The following is a 14535-nucleotide window of genomic DNA, read 5'->3' on the forward strand; positions in this document are numbered from 1 at the left end:
TACATGACGTCCATTATACGCTTCTAGTACACACCCGTGGTAAAATATGAATATATTGTTCGGGCGGTTCCGATTGTACTCCCACGTCATATGTTTTTTTTTGTGACATGCAAGTAATTAAGCTATCATTTAAAATCATGCATACCTATCTAAATACGTTATTGAAATAGTTAAAGCATGCCCCTAGTTCCATTTGCTCTGTTCTTTAACGTCTTAATAGTGCGTTATTTATGGGAACGGAAATTTTTTTCCCTTCACCGAAAGTGCCTCCATCAAAAAGAATTGCCATATTCGTCCTAATAGAATAGAAATAATCCACGGGGGCTTGCATTTATACTGATTTTACCACGGGTTTGCCCTTTATGCTGATATTTCACTCTCGCTGTAAAATATTCGGCATAACGAGCCAACCCGTGGTAAAATTAGTATAAATTCAAACCCCCATGAATTATTTCTTCAATAACAAACAGTAACACATTGACCTGTTAAAGTTCAAATAATATTTTTATCACTCAATAACTATAACTTTAGTACCCAGGAGAAAAGCAAGGACAACTTTCATAGGATATAAGTAGATTGAAGGACTGAAAGATTGTAACCAGTGTACAATATAATTACACATTTTCTATATAGAGTACATATAACATGTAAAATATGAATAAACCTTTAACTTACATCAGATGTTTTATGTTGTAGATCTGACCATTCACCAGCGAATGTGTGTATAGTAGTACATGTCTCACAATAATATGTTTCTTCCTGATCTTCACTTAAATTAAATGATCCTGTCACACTCTCTGGTTTTGTTTGGCCACATTCCCACTTCAACTTAAATCTTACATTGGACATCTTGAATCTTGTACTTATTAACTTGATTATTTCCTCTGTCACAAAGTCTGCAATGTATTTGAACAAACCTCTTTCAACAGTGACTTGCTTCCCAAACTGCCAAATCTGAATTTGAATAATATTTGGACCTTTCATAATAAGTAATTTTCTCAATTTTGTCGTTTTCTGTAACTCAAAGACAGCTGAGCTTCTGAAAAGAGTAATTTGTCTTTTCTGTTCCTTAGTGACAACTTCTGCAACGTTATATTTCCTGCACAGTGATGCAATTAAATGATTCATTAAATGAGGTGGTAGAAACCTAAACATATAACATAACCAGGTAGACTTAGTACATACGTTTTCCGTCACATTAAACATTTCATATATATCACATTCGGGTTCTGATTTAATCATACAAGGTAGATAATAAAGAGGTTTGTCATCACCAGCATCTCTTTGAGTTTTCGATTTGTCAGGACGTATAATGATATCAAATTTCTCCATTACATTCAGGATATGATCCTTGTCTTTGGAAAAAATGCTTTCACTTTTTCTAAATATGTCGTCTAAAACCTCGCTATGCAATTTGCCTCTACTATACAATTCTTTCCATTTGTTATTATTTCTTATACTAAAAGCACTAAATTTTTTGGCTGTGACAATACATCTAAAAACATCAGACAACCACTGTGTGTCTAAAATAATATAAGAAGGAAGATCATTGAAATAAACTAAGGCTCTGATCTCGTGGTGAAATTCCAGGAACAATCTAAGTTCTTCATCATTAAGTGGCTGAGGTGTATCAATAGCAATATTCTGAATTTCTTGAAAGGAAATAATAGGTAACACCTTTTTCTTTTCTTGAAGTCGTTTTTCAAGCTGAATAAATTTTAAAGGATAATCTGTATTCCATGTTCTCATTGTTCTTGCTAAATGTAGGATGTTTTCTCGTATTTGCTGGAATACACTGGGATCATCTTCTGTATTGGAAATGAAGTATGTTTGCCTGATATGTCCTAGTTCATCGTCTGAAATATTCTCTGCATACTTTGAAATATTTTCTCTGCATGCATCACCAATCTAAAAATAAAAAATCAATCCTCTTATCTACGTACATACATGATGGGTTTATTGTTCTATATCATATTGTTGAAAGATCATTTGTAAACTATTAAAACGGATTGCTTTTCCTATGAACACTTTTAACCTTACAATGTGATAAAGCTTGCATTGATATATTGTCAATATATGTCATATGTGTTGGTCTGGTGAAACAGTAAAACAGGTATCTGTACAAATAAACACTTTCCTGTATGGGCTTTTCTCATTGTTGAAGGCCGTGCAGTGATCTAAAGTTGTTAGTTTCTGTGTCATTTGGTCTCTTTTAGAAAGTTGTCTCATTGGCAAACATACCACATCTTTTTTTTTATACAAACATCTGACAACATTTGTAATTTCCAATACCTCTTTTACGTCACTGATCAAGGCATCTTTCCAAGTGCCAACAATAATTATCGGTGGATCAAGATCATCTGATGTTCTCTTGTTGACATCAAATTTATTTCTGTCCTCTTCCAATCTACTGTAACAGTGTATCGAATCCATCCATAATTGGAATAAATCTACAAAGAAATGTGTATAACATATATAAAAAATTCATATCACCATTCATTTAAGGAATGACTGTAATATTTTTTTCTGTATATGAAGATATAACATAACAAATTTGGTGCATACTGAATAACGCGCATAGCGGGTTATTTAACAGTGTGCACCACATTTTTTATGTTATTTCGAATAGACAGAAAAAATATTACAGTCATTTTTTATAATTTAATTCTAAATTCCATTTTAAACCGTAGAAAACCTTGAAAAAAGGTTGATGACGTCACGGTCACATGACTAAATCATGTCTATGGTCTGATAACAAAATAACGTCAGCCAATCAGAAGACGAGTTACATCCAAAATTAAATTATTCAAGTTTAATGTCATAAATGTGGTATGATGGATAATGAGACAGCAATTCACCAAAGATAAACAGACAAGAAGATAAACAGCTAAAGGTCACTTTTCAACATTTTCAAATTATAGCAGATACCAGCAATGGAGGAACGAATTCACTAAAAAATAGTTATTACAAGATAACAAGATGTCTAGCTTAAAAATAACATTTTATTTTTGGCTTTTATAATGGACTGTGTCAATCATTTTCTAATATTAATTGATTATTGACCTTTTTATTTACTGTTTCTAATTTACTGTATCATCAAAATCGTTACCAAAGAAATTATTTCATATGTAATTTAAGTGCATTGTTCTATCATTAGAATCAAGTTACATGTATGTATACTGTCTCTATTTGTCTGAAAATTTCTTAATTCTGTTTGAGTTTGTCTTACTAATTTTGTGCGTATGAGGCGCTTTTCTAGATAAACATGATTAACCTTCATAAGGAATGCTCAAATTCGAAGATTCGAAAGCCTAATGTATAAGACCTAAACACGTTCAGAGCTGTATAACCAAAAGGCATATACTAATTAGAAAATTTCATCTAAAGTCAACTTAGAATGATCATGCTGATGGAATTGGAACCTTAATTATTTCTTAATTTATCAAAATTGAGGAAATTCTCAGTCAGCCCTTACATTCACCCACAAAAAACAAATCCCAGTTTTATGGTTTTTCAGCACTCGAAATTATTTAATTCATAAATAAGTCATGAATTGGAGTTTTAACATCTTACTCTGAGAAAACCTAATAAGCAATATCTATGGCATTTGTTGGTAAAAGGTTTTATTTGACCTTGACCTAATTTTCAAGTTTGTTTCTAAGAAACTATAAGCAACAAATCAACTATATTTTGTGTATCCAATGATTGTAAGGTGCATATGTATTTTAGTTTAGTTTATCTGACTTTGGCTTCATGTTCTTTAATTATGTTAATGTGATACCTGTAGTAAAAGTATATATTCAGATATTTAGGACTATCAACATAAAATCAATGAACATGCAAACCATTTCAGCGTGTTCAATCTTGTTATATCTGTTGTGTATAATCACCTTCCTGTTTGCTAACAGTTTATCATTTTACAACACTCATTGTACAATGAAATTTGTAAAAGTTTTCTTGGCTTTTTTGTAAGGGAATGATAATTTATATTTGGTGTGCAGTTTCAGTATGTTGAGTTGTAAAATATTTCCATACAACAAATACAGTTGACATATTGCATATAGTATTAGACATTTGCGGAAACTCCCATACACCTACGATTGGGATTACAATTACACTTACAGGTAGCATTTAAATCATGGGTCATCTCAAAGTGAAAACATATAATGCCGTTCCAAAACTAGATCCAACTCGTACGACTTTTTTCAATTTTTGAACATTGGGGTTTTACAAATTGTATCCGGTGGTTGGAACCCATCCTTTTTTGAACGGCAAATGCATTTAAATGGGGTATAAGGTTAACACTCCTCTGAACACTAGGTTGGGAACCTTCTTGAAAATGACTGGATCCGCCCTTGACACTGTTATCAATGATTATTTTTAAGTAGAATATATAATTCAAAATGTTCAGACTATGTTCAAATGTACAAAAGATGAACTCAAATAATTGAAATTTTTATTTTCAAATTAGTCAAGGTTAATGACGTGCCTGGGTCTGTGACGCTGCATGTAATTGATTGAGTTGAATTATCCGAAATCAGAAGTAAAAATATATCATTGCTTTCCATCAAGCCAGGAGAATAATGACGATTTTTTTCTAGAGTGAGTCTTGAAAATGAAAAATAACCAAACAGCAAGTTGCTCCACGGTAGATGTAGAAATCACCTTCACGCTTCGACGCTATTAATTATAACGATTTGTAAATGAGTCCCCTCAATGGAGCACAAAAAAACTTTTATAAAATTTACCCAAGGTAGTTTTGAAGGATGAACGGACAGACGGGTCAATAGAGACGAGTGGTTACTAAACCTGTCATAGCTTTTAAACGACACAGGAAAAAAGACTGCAAGGTCTTGCGTTGGTTTTTTTTTTGGAGTACAATTTTTATAGATATCTTGTGATCATTTTAGTATACGATGTAGATAATTCTTTTCCATAAACAAGCGTGGCTCTAGATTTTTGACACATTATAAAGTAAAGGTTCATCACGCAAATTAAAAAAAAAATACACAAATTCATTGGAATTTCTTGCGACATCTAATACAGCGATTCGAATGCATTGTAGGTTGTAACCATATGCGTATAATAAAATTGAGAAAGGAAATGGTGAATATGTCAAAGCGACAACCACCCGACCATAGAGCAAACAACAGCCGAAGGCAACCAATGGGTCCTTTGTTAAACTAAGTCCCCCACTGGCAGCCATCTTGAATGATGGATCGGCTACAAAGTAACAACACTTGGTCAGCATCTCATAAGGAACATTTATGCTATGTTTGGTTTCATTCCATTCAGTGGTTCTCTATATGAAGAAACTTGTATGTATTTCCCATAGGGTCTTATGTTAAGTCTCCAAATGGCGGCCATCTTGGACGTTGGATCGGCTACAAAGTAACAACACTTGGTCAGCACCTCAAAAGGAACATTCATGCCATGTTTGGTTTCATTCCATTTAGTGGTTCTCTAAAAGAAAACATTTGTAGATATTTATCATAGGGTCCTATGTTAAACGAAGTCCCTCGATGGCGGCCTTCTTGGATGATGGATCGGCTACAAAGTAACAAAACTTGGTCAGCACCTCATAAGGAACATTCATGCCATGTTTGGTTTCATTCAATTCAGTGGTTCTCTAAAAGAAGTCATTTGTATGCATTTCCCATAGGGTCCTATGTTAAACTAAGTCCCCGCTGGCGGCCATCTTGGATAATGGATCGGCTACAAAGTGACAACACTTGGTCAGCATCTCCTAAGGATCATTCATGCCATGTTTGGTTTCATTCCATTCAGTGGTTCTCTAGGAGAAGTTCAAAATGTAAAGAGTTAACGACGACGACGGACGACGACAGACGACCCCGGACGGACGCCAAGTGATGAGAAAAGCTCACTTGGCCCTTCGGGCCAGGTGAGCTAAAAAAGACTAAAACCAAAAAAACTTAACATTACCATTGTACCATGAAAATGAGGTCAAGGTCAGATGTCACCTGCCAGTTGGACATATACACCTTACACTCATTTTATACACCAATTATAAAAGACTTATTGCTTAAAGTATATGATATATGGACTAGACCAGGGAAACTTAATATTATACACTGGTCCATGAAATGAGGCCGAGGTCAGATGAAAACTGTCTGACGGGCATGAGGACCTTGCAATGACATTAACGGTACCAATGTTCCTGCACCAGATGCGCATTTTGACAATACATGTCTCTTCAGTGATGCTCATGGCGAAAATATTTGAAATCCAACGCATATATAAAAGATGTAGAGCTATAATCCACAAGGTCCAAAAAGTATAGCCAAATATGTCATTCATGTCCAGTGAAGGATGTTTATTCAATATTGTCGACATCGCGATATCTACAATGTTAACACGATATAGTGTCAACATTGTTTACATTGTTCGAACCCTTATATAATGTATACATCGTTGACATCGCGATGTATACAATGTTAAAACGATGTTGTGTTAACATCGTTTACATTGTTTGAACCCTTTTATATTGTTTACATCGTTGACACCGTTAACATTGCGATGTATACAATATAAACCAGATGTCGTGTCAGCAACGTTGACATTGTTTGAACTCTTATATATTGTTTACATCGTTGACATCGTTAACATCGCGATGTTTACAATGTTAACACGATGTCGTGTCAACATCGTTTACATTGTTTGATCCGTTATATATTGTTTACATCGTTGACATCGTTAACATTGCGATGTATACAATGTAAACACGATGTCGTGTCAACATTGTTGACATTGTTTGAACTTTTATATATTGTTTACATCGTTGACATCGTTAACATCGTGATGTTTACAAGTTTAAAACAATGTCGTGTGAAAATCGTTGACATTGTTTAAACTCTTATATATTGTTTACATCGTTGACATCGTTAACATCGCGATGTACACAATATTAAACCGATATCTAGTCAACTTTGTTAACATTGTTTGAACTCTTATATATATTGTTTACATCGTTGACATCGTTAACATAGCGATGTATACATATAAGAAGATGCGGTATAAGTTCAAATGAGACAACTTTTTATTTAAGTTACATCTTTTATAAGTATACCCCTATAGGTTTGACATTAATACGGAGTTTTGGTTTTTATCGAGTAGCAAGCTATGAAAGGCACAAAAAAAAAACACTAGTGTAAAACTATTTGAACAGGAAAAATAAAGGTCTAATGTAAAAAAACATAAAACCAGAAACACGTATGAACAATTCAACAAACGACAACTACTGAACGACAGATTCCTGACTAAGGACAGGTGCAAACAAATGCAGTTAGTTCAACGTTTATATACATACCATAGACTCAATATAAAATATAAACACGATTTTGACAAAATATCGTAAGCACTGTTATGTAAACAATTTAAACAGAAAGGTATTTATAAAAAAAGAAGTGGTATGATTGCAAAAAAGTTAAATTTACAGTACATACATACTAACTGGCACATCTATAGATAACCGTATGGCCTTTAACATTGAGCAAAGTTTATATGGCATAGTTAATAATAAAAGACGCCGAAATGAAAAATCGAAAACAATTTTAACTCTATAACTAACTGCTTAACCATGTTAACTTATTTAAAAAAATAAAAAACGAAAAAAAATGTATATACAACAACAAGATGTTGACACTATATTGTTAACATTACGATGTATACGATGTGAACGATGTAAACAGAAAGGTGTAGACACTATATATACAATATAAACACGATGTTGACACACTATTGTCAACATCGCGATGTATGCGATGTAAACGATGTAAACAGAAAGGTATAGACTTTATATATATATAAATACAATATAAACACGATGTTGACACGACATTGTCAACATCGCAATGTATACGATGTGAACGATGTAAACAGAACGGTATAGACTCTATATATATAATATAAACACGATGTTGACACAATATTGTCAACATCGCGATGTATGCGATGTGAACGATGTAAACAGAAAGGTATGGACTTTATATATATAAATACAATATAAACACGATGTTGACACGATATTGTCAACATCGCGATGTATACGACGTGAACGATGTAAACAGAAAGGTATAGACTCTATATATACACGATGTTGACACAATATTGTCAACATTGCGATGTATACGATGTGAACGATGTAAACAGAAAGGTATAGACTTTTTATATATATATATACAATATAAACACGATGTTGATACAATATTGTCAACATCGCGATGTATACGATGTGAACGATGTAAACAGAAAGGTATAGACTCTATATATACAATATAAATACGATGTTGACACAATATTGTTAACATCGCAATGTATACGATGTGAACGATGTAAACAGAAAGGTATAGACTTTATATATATAAATACAATATAAACACGATGTTGACACGATATTGGCAGCATCGTGATGTATACGATGTGAACGATGTAAACAGAAAGGTATAGACTCTATATATACACGTTGACATGTTATTGTCAACATCGCGATGTATACGATGTGAACGATGCGAACAGAAAGGTATAGACTTTATATATAGATATACAATATAAACACGATGTTGACACGTTATTGTCAACATCGCGATGCATACGATGTGAACGATGTAAACAGAAAGCTATAGACTCTATATATATACAATATAAACACGATGTCGACACGATATTGTCAACATCCCGATGTATACGATGTGAACGATGTAAACAGAAAGGTATAGAACATATTGATAGGATACAATGTAAACACAATAAAGACACTATAAAGTTGACATTGCGATGTTGACAATATCGACAAAACATCGTGCACTGGACATAGTTCAAATCTGTGAAAGGAATGGGAGCTTTGCATGAGGGAGATACTTTCCTTAATTTATAATAATTTCTAACATTTTGTAGCAGCAAATTTTAATAACACAAAAAAAATCCGTATTTTCATTCCAGAAGTACTGGCTTCTGGGCTGGTGATACCCTCGGAGACTAACAGTTCACCAGCAGAGGCATCGACCCAGTGATAGTAATAACATTAATGGTACAAATTTTCCTGCACCACATGCGCATTTCGACAATACGTGTCTCTGCAGTGATGCTCGTGGCCAAAATATGTGTAATTCAAAGCTTATATAAAAGATGCAGAGCTATAATCCACAAGGTCCATAAAGTATAGCCAAATCCATGAAAGAAATCAGAGCTTTGCATGAGGGAGATACATTCCTTAATTTATAATAATTTCTAACATGCATGTACTACATATAGTTATCCTAATACACATAATAAGAGAGAAGTTTCAAGAACTCTCTGAACCATGAATATGAGGTCAAGGACAAGGGACATATGACAGACGGAAACTTCATAACATAAGGCATCTTTATACAAGGTATGAGCATCCAAGTCTTCCACCTTCTAAAATACCAACAATCAATCAATCTCTTCTTATTTTTTAGACTTGTGTGTAAACCACACCCCTTATAGTTATTTGTCCACCATGACTGGACATCACAAAGGTTCCTGTCACAATTTAACTATGACACAAACTTATATCATGTATTTATGGCTATAATTGGTCTTGCCAGTCCTGATAAGAACATTACAATATGAAACGATTCAATTTAGAAAATTAAAAGTCCAATTTATTACAAAACAGTAATCGAAAACAAGACATAATTGACATTACATGAAACAACAACCACCTGAAACACTCATCTACAGGCTTCTGACTTTGGACAGGCACATATAGAATGTGGAGGAGTTGAACTAAATTTGAGTGCACCAGCCAGGACAATGGTGTTATGACACAACATTTTAACAAACTATGCAAAATATTAAAAGAAAAACAAATATGACAAACAGCAAAACACAAGAACCACTCAATATCAGGCTCCTGATTTGGTACAGGCACATAGAATATGGTCGGTTGTTAAATCAATACCTACATGTACCTACCATTACTATTTTTTTTAGATTGAACAGATTGTTGTAGCTTAAATGTGCATGTGTTTAAAAACAATATCTAGTATGGTTTTAATTAACTTATAACATGTATAACAATATCAATTTTTATACCAATAGAGAACAAGTTTGTACGATCACGAAAAATAAATGAATTAAATTGGATTAAAAAATTACAGACAGTCTACCCTCTCGGTCTTAATGATAATATCATGGGAATTGGCAATATATCAAGAACCGATTCTGTTAACATTTTGAATATAGTTTCTAAAACTGTTCGTAAAAATCGTTCTCATGGACGCAGAAAAAATCGCAATCAAAGAAAATTTCGGACCAACCATACAAATATTTCGGACCTAATTTCCATTTCAAAAAACAACGGCAGACATTATCTGTTAACCAAGCTTTGTTCTTTACCTATAAATAAATTAAATAAAATTTTAGAGGATTGCAACACAATTTCATATTACAGTCCTAAGTATGAAATTGTCCAAATTATAATGGCATATTGTTATTCTAAACTGTTTCCAAAAATTGATCGCCCTGAAGATCATAAAAAACATTTTATTAAAATAAAGTATGTCAATAAAGGTTTTGATTTTGTAAATATTGCCGGTATTTTTAACGACCATTCCGTTAAAGACAAAATTCCTGGATATTTTGATAATACTGAACTCCCTCTCATTTGTTATATTTACAAGAAATCTACTCGAAAATATGTGTTTAATTATAGCCAATTGTGTAAAGATGTAAATATCACTGAAAATACACCTATGTCGTGTAATTGCAGTAATTCAGAATACACCTATGGACCAATTTCCCATGTTATAACAGGAGACCTTAACATCGTTCGCGACCGAGAGTTAAAATCATTCCTCAGTAAAGGACCTAAATATCGTCCCCCGTCAACTGTTAACTGGAATGAGTGTCGTAATATCATCAACGACTCACTCCGCGCCTACTGTTTGAAATGGGTAAAACGGGAAAAAGCTGACAAAAAATCTTTGGACTCTTTTTTTAATTCAGTAATGAAGATAGTTGATATTCGAATACAACATTTTAAAGAACATTTTACCCTCAACAAAAACTATAAAAACCCTATTTCGCGTATCAAAAATAAACTAACAGAACTAGCCAAGGAATTTGTTTTTGTCCCGGCTGATAAAGCTGCTAATAATATCATTATTGTTTGACGTAAATTTTATATAGAGGTTCTGCAAAAGGAAATCACGAATTCACCAACATTCCAACTGACTTCATTTTCAGAAAACGACATCTGTAACAAACATAAACTTTTAGCTACTTCTTTACAAGCAGAACCAAACACAATGAAAGTCCCAACTATGTACTGGCTTCCGAAGCTGCACAAAAAACCTTACAAATATAGATTTATTTCATCTTCCAGCCATTGTTCAACTACTAAATTGTCTGTTTTACTTACTAGTACACTTGGTACAATAAAAAACCTGATAATAAATTGTTCAAATAAGGCCTTTGAAAATAGTGGAATTAATTACTTTTGGAGTGTCAAAAACTCGTTGGAAGTACTTGATAAATTGCATGCATATATTGGTGATTTTGAATCTGTTCAAAGTTTTGATTTTTCTACCCTATATACCACTTTGCCTCATATTCTTATTAAGAAAAAATTCACATCCCTAATTAACTGGGCATTTAAAAAGTCGGAATGCGAGTACATATGTTCAAACTCTTTTAGATCATTTTTTAGTAGCAATAAACAAAAGAACTATGTCAATTGGACATGCTTTGATACTATTTATGCACTTGAATTTTTACTTGATAACATTTTTGTTCGCTTTGGAGATTCCGTATATCGTCAAGTTATTGGAATTCCAATGGGGACTAACTGTGCACCACTTATTGCGGACCTGTTTTTGTATTGTTATGAGTTACAACTTATGACTAAAATTAGCAAAGACCCATCAAAACAACATTTGATACAAAAATTTAACAATACTTTTAGATATTTGGATGATATATTGGCTCTAAATAATGACGACTTCAGTATGTATACTAAAGAAATTTATCCTGTAGAACTTACTTTAAATAAAGCTAATGATAACAATGACCACTGCCCTTTCCTCGATCTTGATATCTATATCATAAACGGGAAGCTTAATACAAAAATTTATGATAAAAGAGATGATTTTTCATTTCTTATTGTTAATTATCCATTTTTAGATGGTGACGTTCCCTTGTCACCATCTTATGGTGTTTATATATCTCAACTTGTACGATTCGCTCGTGTATGTAACAATGTATTAGATTTTAGCGAGAGAAATTTATGTATTACTGAAAAATTATTACACCAGGGTTTTCGATATCACAAACTGGTCAAAACATTTACTAAATTTTATCACCGGTATAAGGAAATAATTCGTAAATATAACTCAACATGCAGACATCTTATACGTTCAGGTATTTCACATCCACAATTTTATGGAAATATTCTTTATAAAGCACAAAAATGTCAGTATTCTCCTCAGAAACTAACAAAACCTTTAAATAGACTTATTAAAAGGGGATATAGTTACGATACTGTTGTCAGGTCATTAAAGATTGCATATTTTGGCTTTAACATTGATTCACTGATAGGGTCTTTGCATCGGAACTAAACACATTTATTTCTAAAAAAACAGTTGTTGGCATGACACGGGTTATGTTCTTCTCATATATTTTATGATAGTATGATACTAAACCCCTAACGGGAGGGATTGTACCTGATATTCATATGATGAAGACATAATTTTTCAATCAGTTTAATTGAGGTCTGGAGCTGGCATGTCAGTTAACTGCTAGTAGTCTGTTGTTATTTATGTATTATTGTCATTTTATTTATTTTCTTTTGTTACATCTTTTGACATCAGACTCGGACTTCTCTTGAACTGAATTTTAATGTGCGTATTGTTATTGTTTTACTTTTCTACATTGGTTAGAGGTATAGGGGGAGGGTTGAGATCTCATAAACATGTTTAACCCCGCCGCAATTTTGCGCCTGTCCCAAGTCAGGAGCCTCTGGCCTTTGTTAGTCTTGTATGATTTTAAATTTTAGTTTCTTGTGTATAATTCGGAGTTTAGTATGACGTCCATTATCACTGTACTATTATGCATATTTTAGGGGCCAGCTGAAGGACACCTACGGGTGCGGGAATTCTCGCTACATTGACGACCCATTGGTTGCCTTCGGCTGTTGTTTGCTCTATGGTCGGGTGGTTGTCGCTTTGACATATTCACCATTTCCTTTCTCAATTTTAATATGCCTTCTTTTTTAAGAACTGGACCATATAAAGTTAGATGAAAGATGATCTGCATCATTGGGTATATGATAATGTGGAAAAGTACCAATTGTTTTGAGGTAAAAATGTCACAGAAGAGACACAGCAAACTTTCAATTTATAAGAATATACAAATATTAACATTTTTGGTTTACAACCAGTGGTAAATACTTCACTTAGATGTCAACTTACCTTAGGTTATATATATTACCGTAGTTGCATCTATTCAAAATCACAGTAAAGGCTGTTCCGTTCTAAGTGAAAGGGTCGAAAGACACTTTTTGTTTTAAATTAACACTGATATAACTTTTAGTTGATTATATTTCCAATATCTTTCTTAAAAAAAACCCACAACCCATCAAATTCTGATGGATCTTTTTGAATTTCACTTTGAGACAACTGTTGAATATTTTATACGAGTTCATAAATTTAGGTGTCGGTATTGATACTAATATTTTAATTTAATTTATTCTAGAATTGGTTCCTCAGATGTCAGTGAAAGAGACTTACGACTTAATTTTCATGTTTTTGAACAGAACTATTAAAAAGAAAAATGGGGCAAAATCAACAGTATCTGGTATGTACATGCTTTAGTTTTAATAGTATAATAATAAGCTGTAAGTGTGGAATGTTTTCCAATGAGACAACTATCTACTATATGAATGCCTTACAAATGTAAATGAGAGCAATAATAGCTAATGGTTACCCTACAGCCTTTAAATTTAACAACAAGCAAAGCCAATACCTTAAATTTATTTATGACGCTGACACATTCATTACACATGACGATAAAAAACACTAGAATTCCAAATAATGAATTCGTACATTAATTATACCCCACACAACTAACGAAGTTGTGGAGGGTATAATGTTTTTGACCCATCTATCTGTCTGTCAGTCTGTCTATCCGTCAGCTCGTCAGTTCGTCAGTTCGTCAGTCCTGTTTCTCAATCATCGCAACTCCTCTCAAACTACACAACAGAATTTCATGAAACCTTTTTAGATAATAAGGACATATTATGTAGTTGTGCATATCGAAAGGAAATTACGATTCATTTTTTCCCTAGGAGTTATGCTCCTTTGAACTAATTTGCTTTAATGTACTACTGCAACAGTTTGTTATTGCAACTTCTCTGAAACCACACAACAGAATTTTCTTGAAACCTTTTTAGATTATAAGGAAATACCATTTAGTTGTGCATATCAACAGGAAATTACGCTTCAATTTGTTTCTAGGAGTTATGCCACTTTGAACTTATTTGCTTTAATGTACTAC

At 33.0% G+C, this 14535-nt stretch overlaps 2 protein-coding genes across 2 annotated transcripts in view; both read right to left on the bottom strand.

The window, feature by feature from the left end:
* The window catches only part of LOC139483478 (uncharacterized), a 766788-nt gene that overhangs the window by 404253 nt on the left and 348000 nt on the right, over window positions 1-14535 (bottom strand). The gene's annotated exons all lie outside the window — the stretch shown is intronic.
* The window catches only part of LOC139482433 (uncharacterized), a 45845-nt gene that overhangs the window by 6746 nt on the left and 24564 nt on the right, over window positions 1-14535 (bottom strand). Inside the window, exons 4-5 of the mRNA XM_071266328.1 lie at window positions 2293-2450; window positions 676-1908 (exon numbers count right to left, since the gene is read on the bottom strand). Coding sequence (XP_071122429.1) covers window positions 676-1908; window positions 2293-2450 — 1391 coding nt within the window. The remainder of the gene's footprint in view (window positions 1-675; window positions 1909-2292; window positions 2451-14535) is intronic.

The sequence above is a fragment of the Mytilus edulis genome, chromosome 7, assembly GCF_963676685.1.
Source record: "Mytilus edulis chromosome 7, xbMytEdul2.2, whole genome shotgun sequence".
Classification (NCBI taxonomy): domain Eukaryota; kingdom Metazoa; phylum Mollusca; class Bivalvia; order Mytilida; family Mytilidae; genus Mytilus; species Mytilus edulis.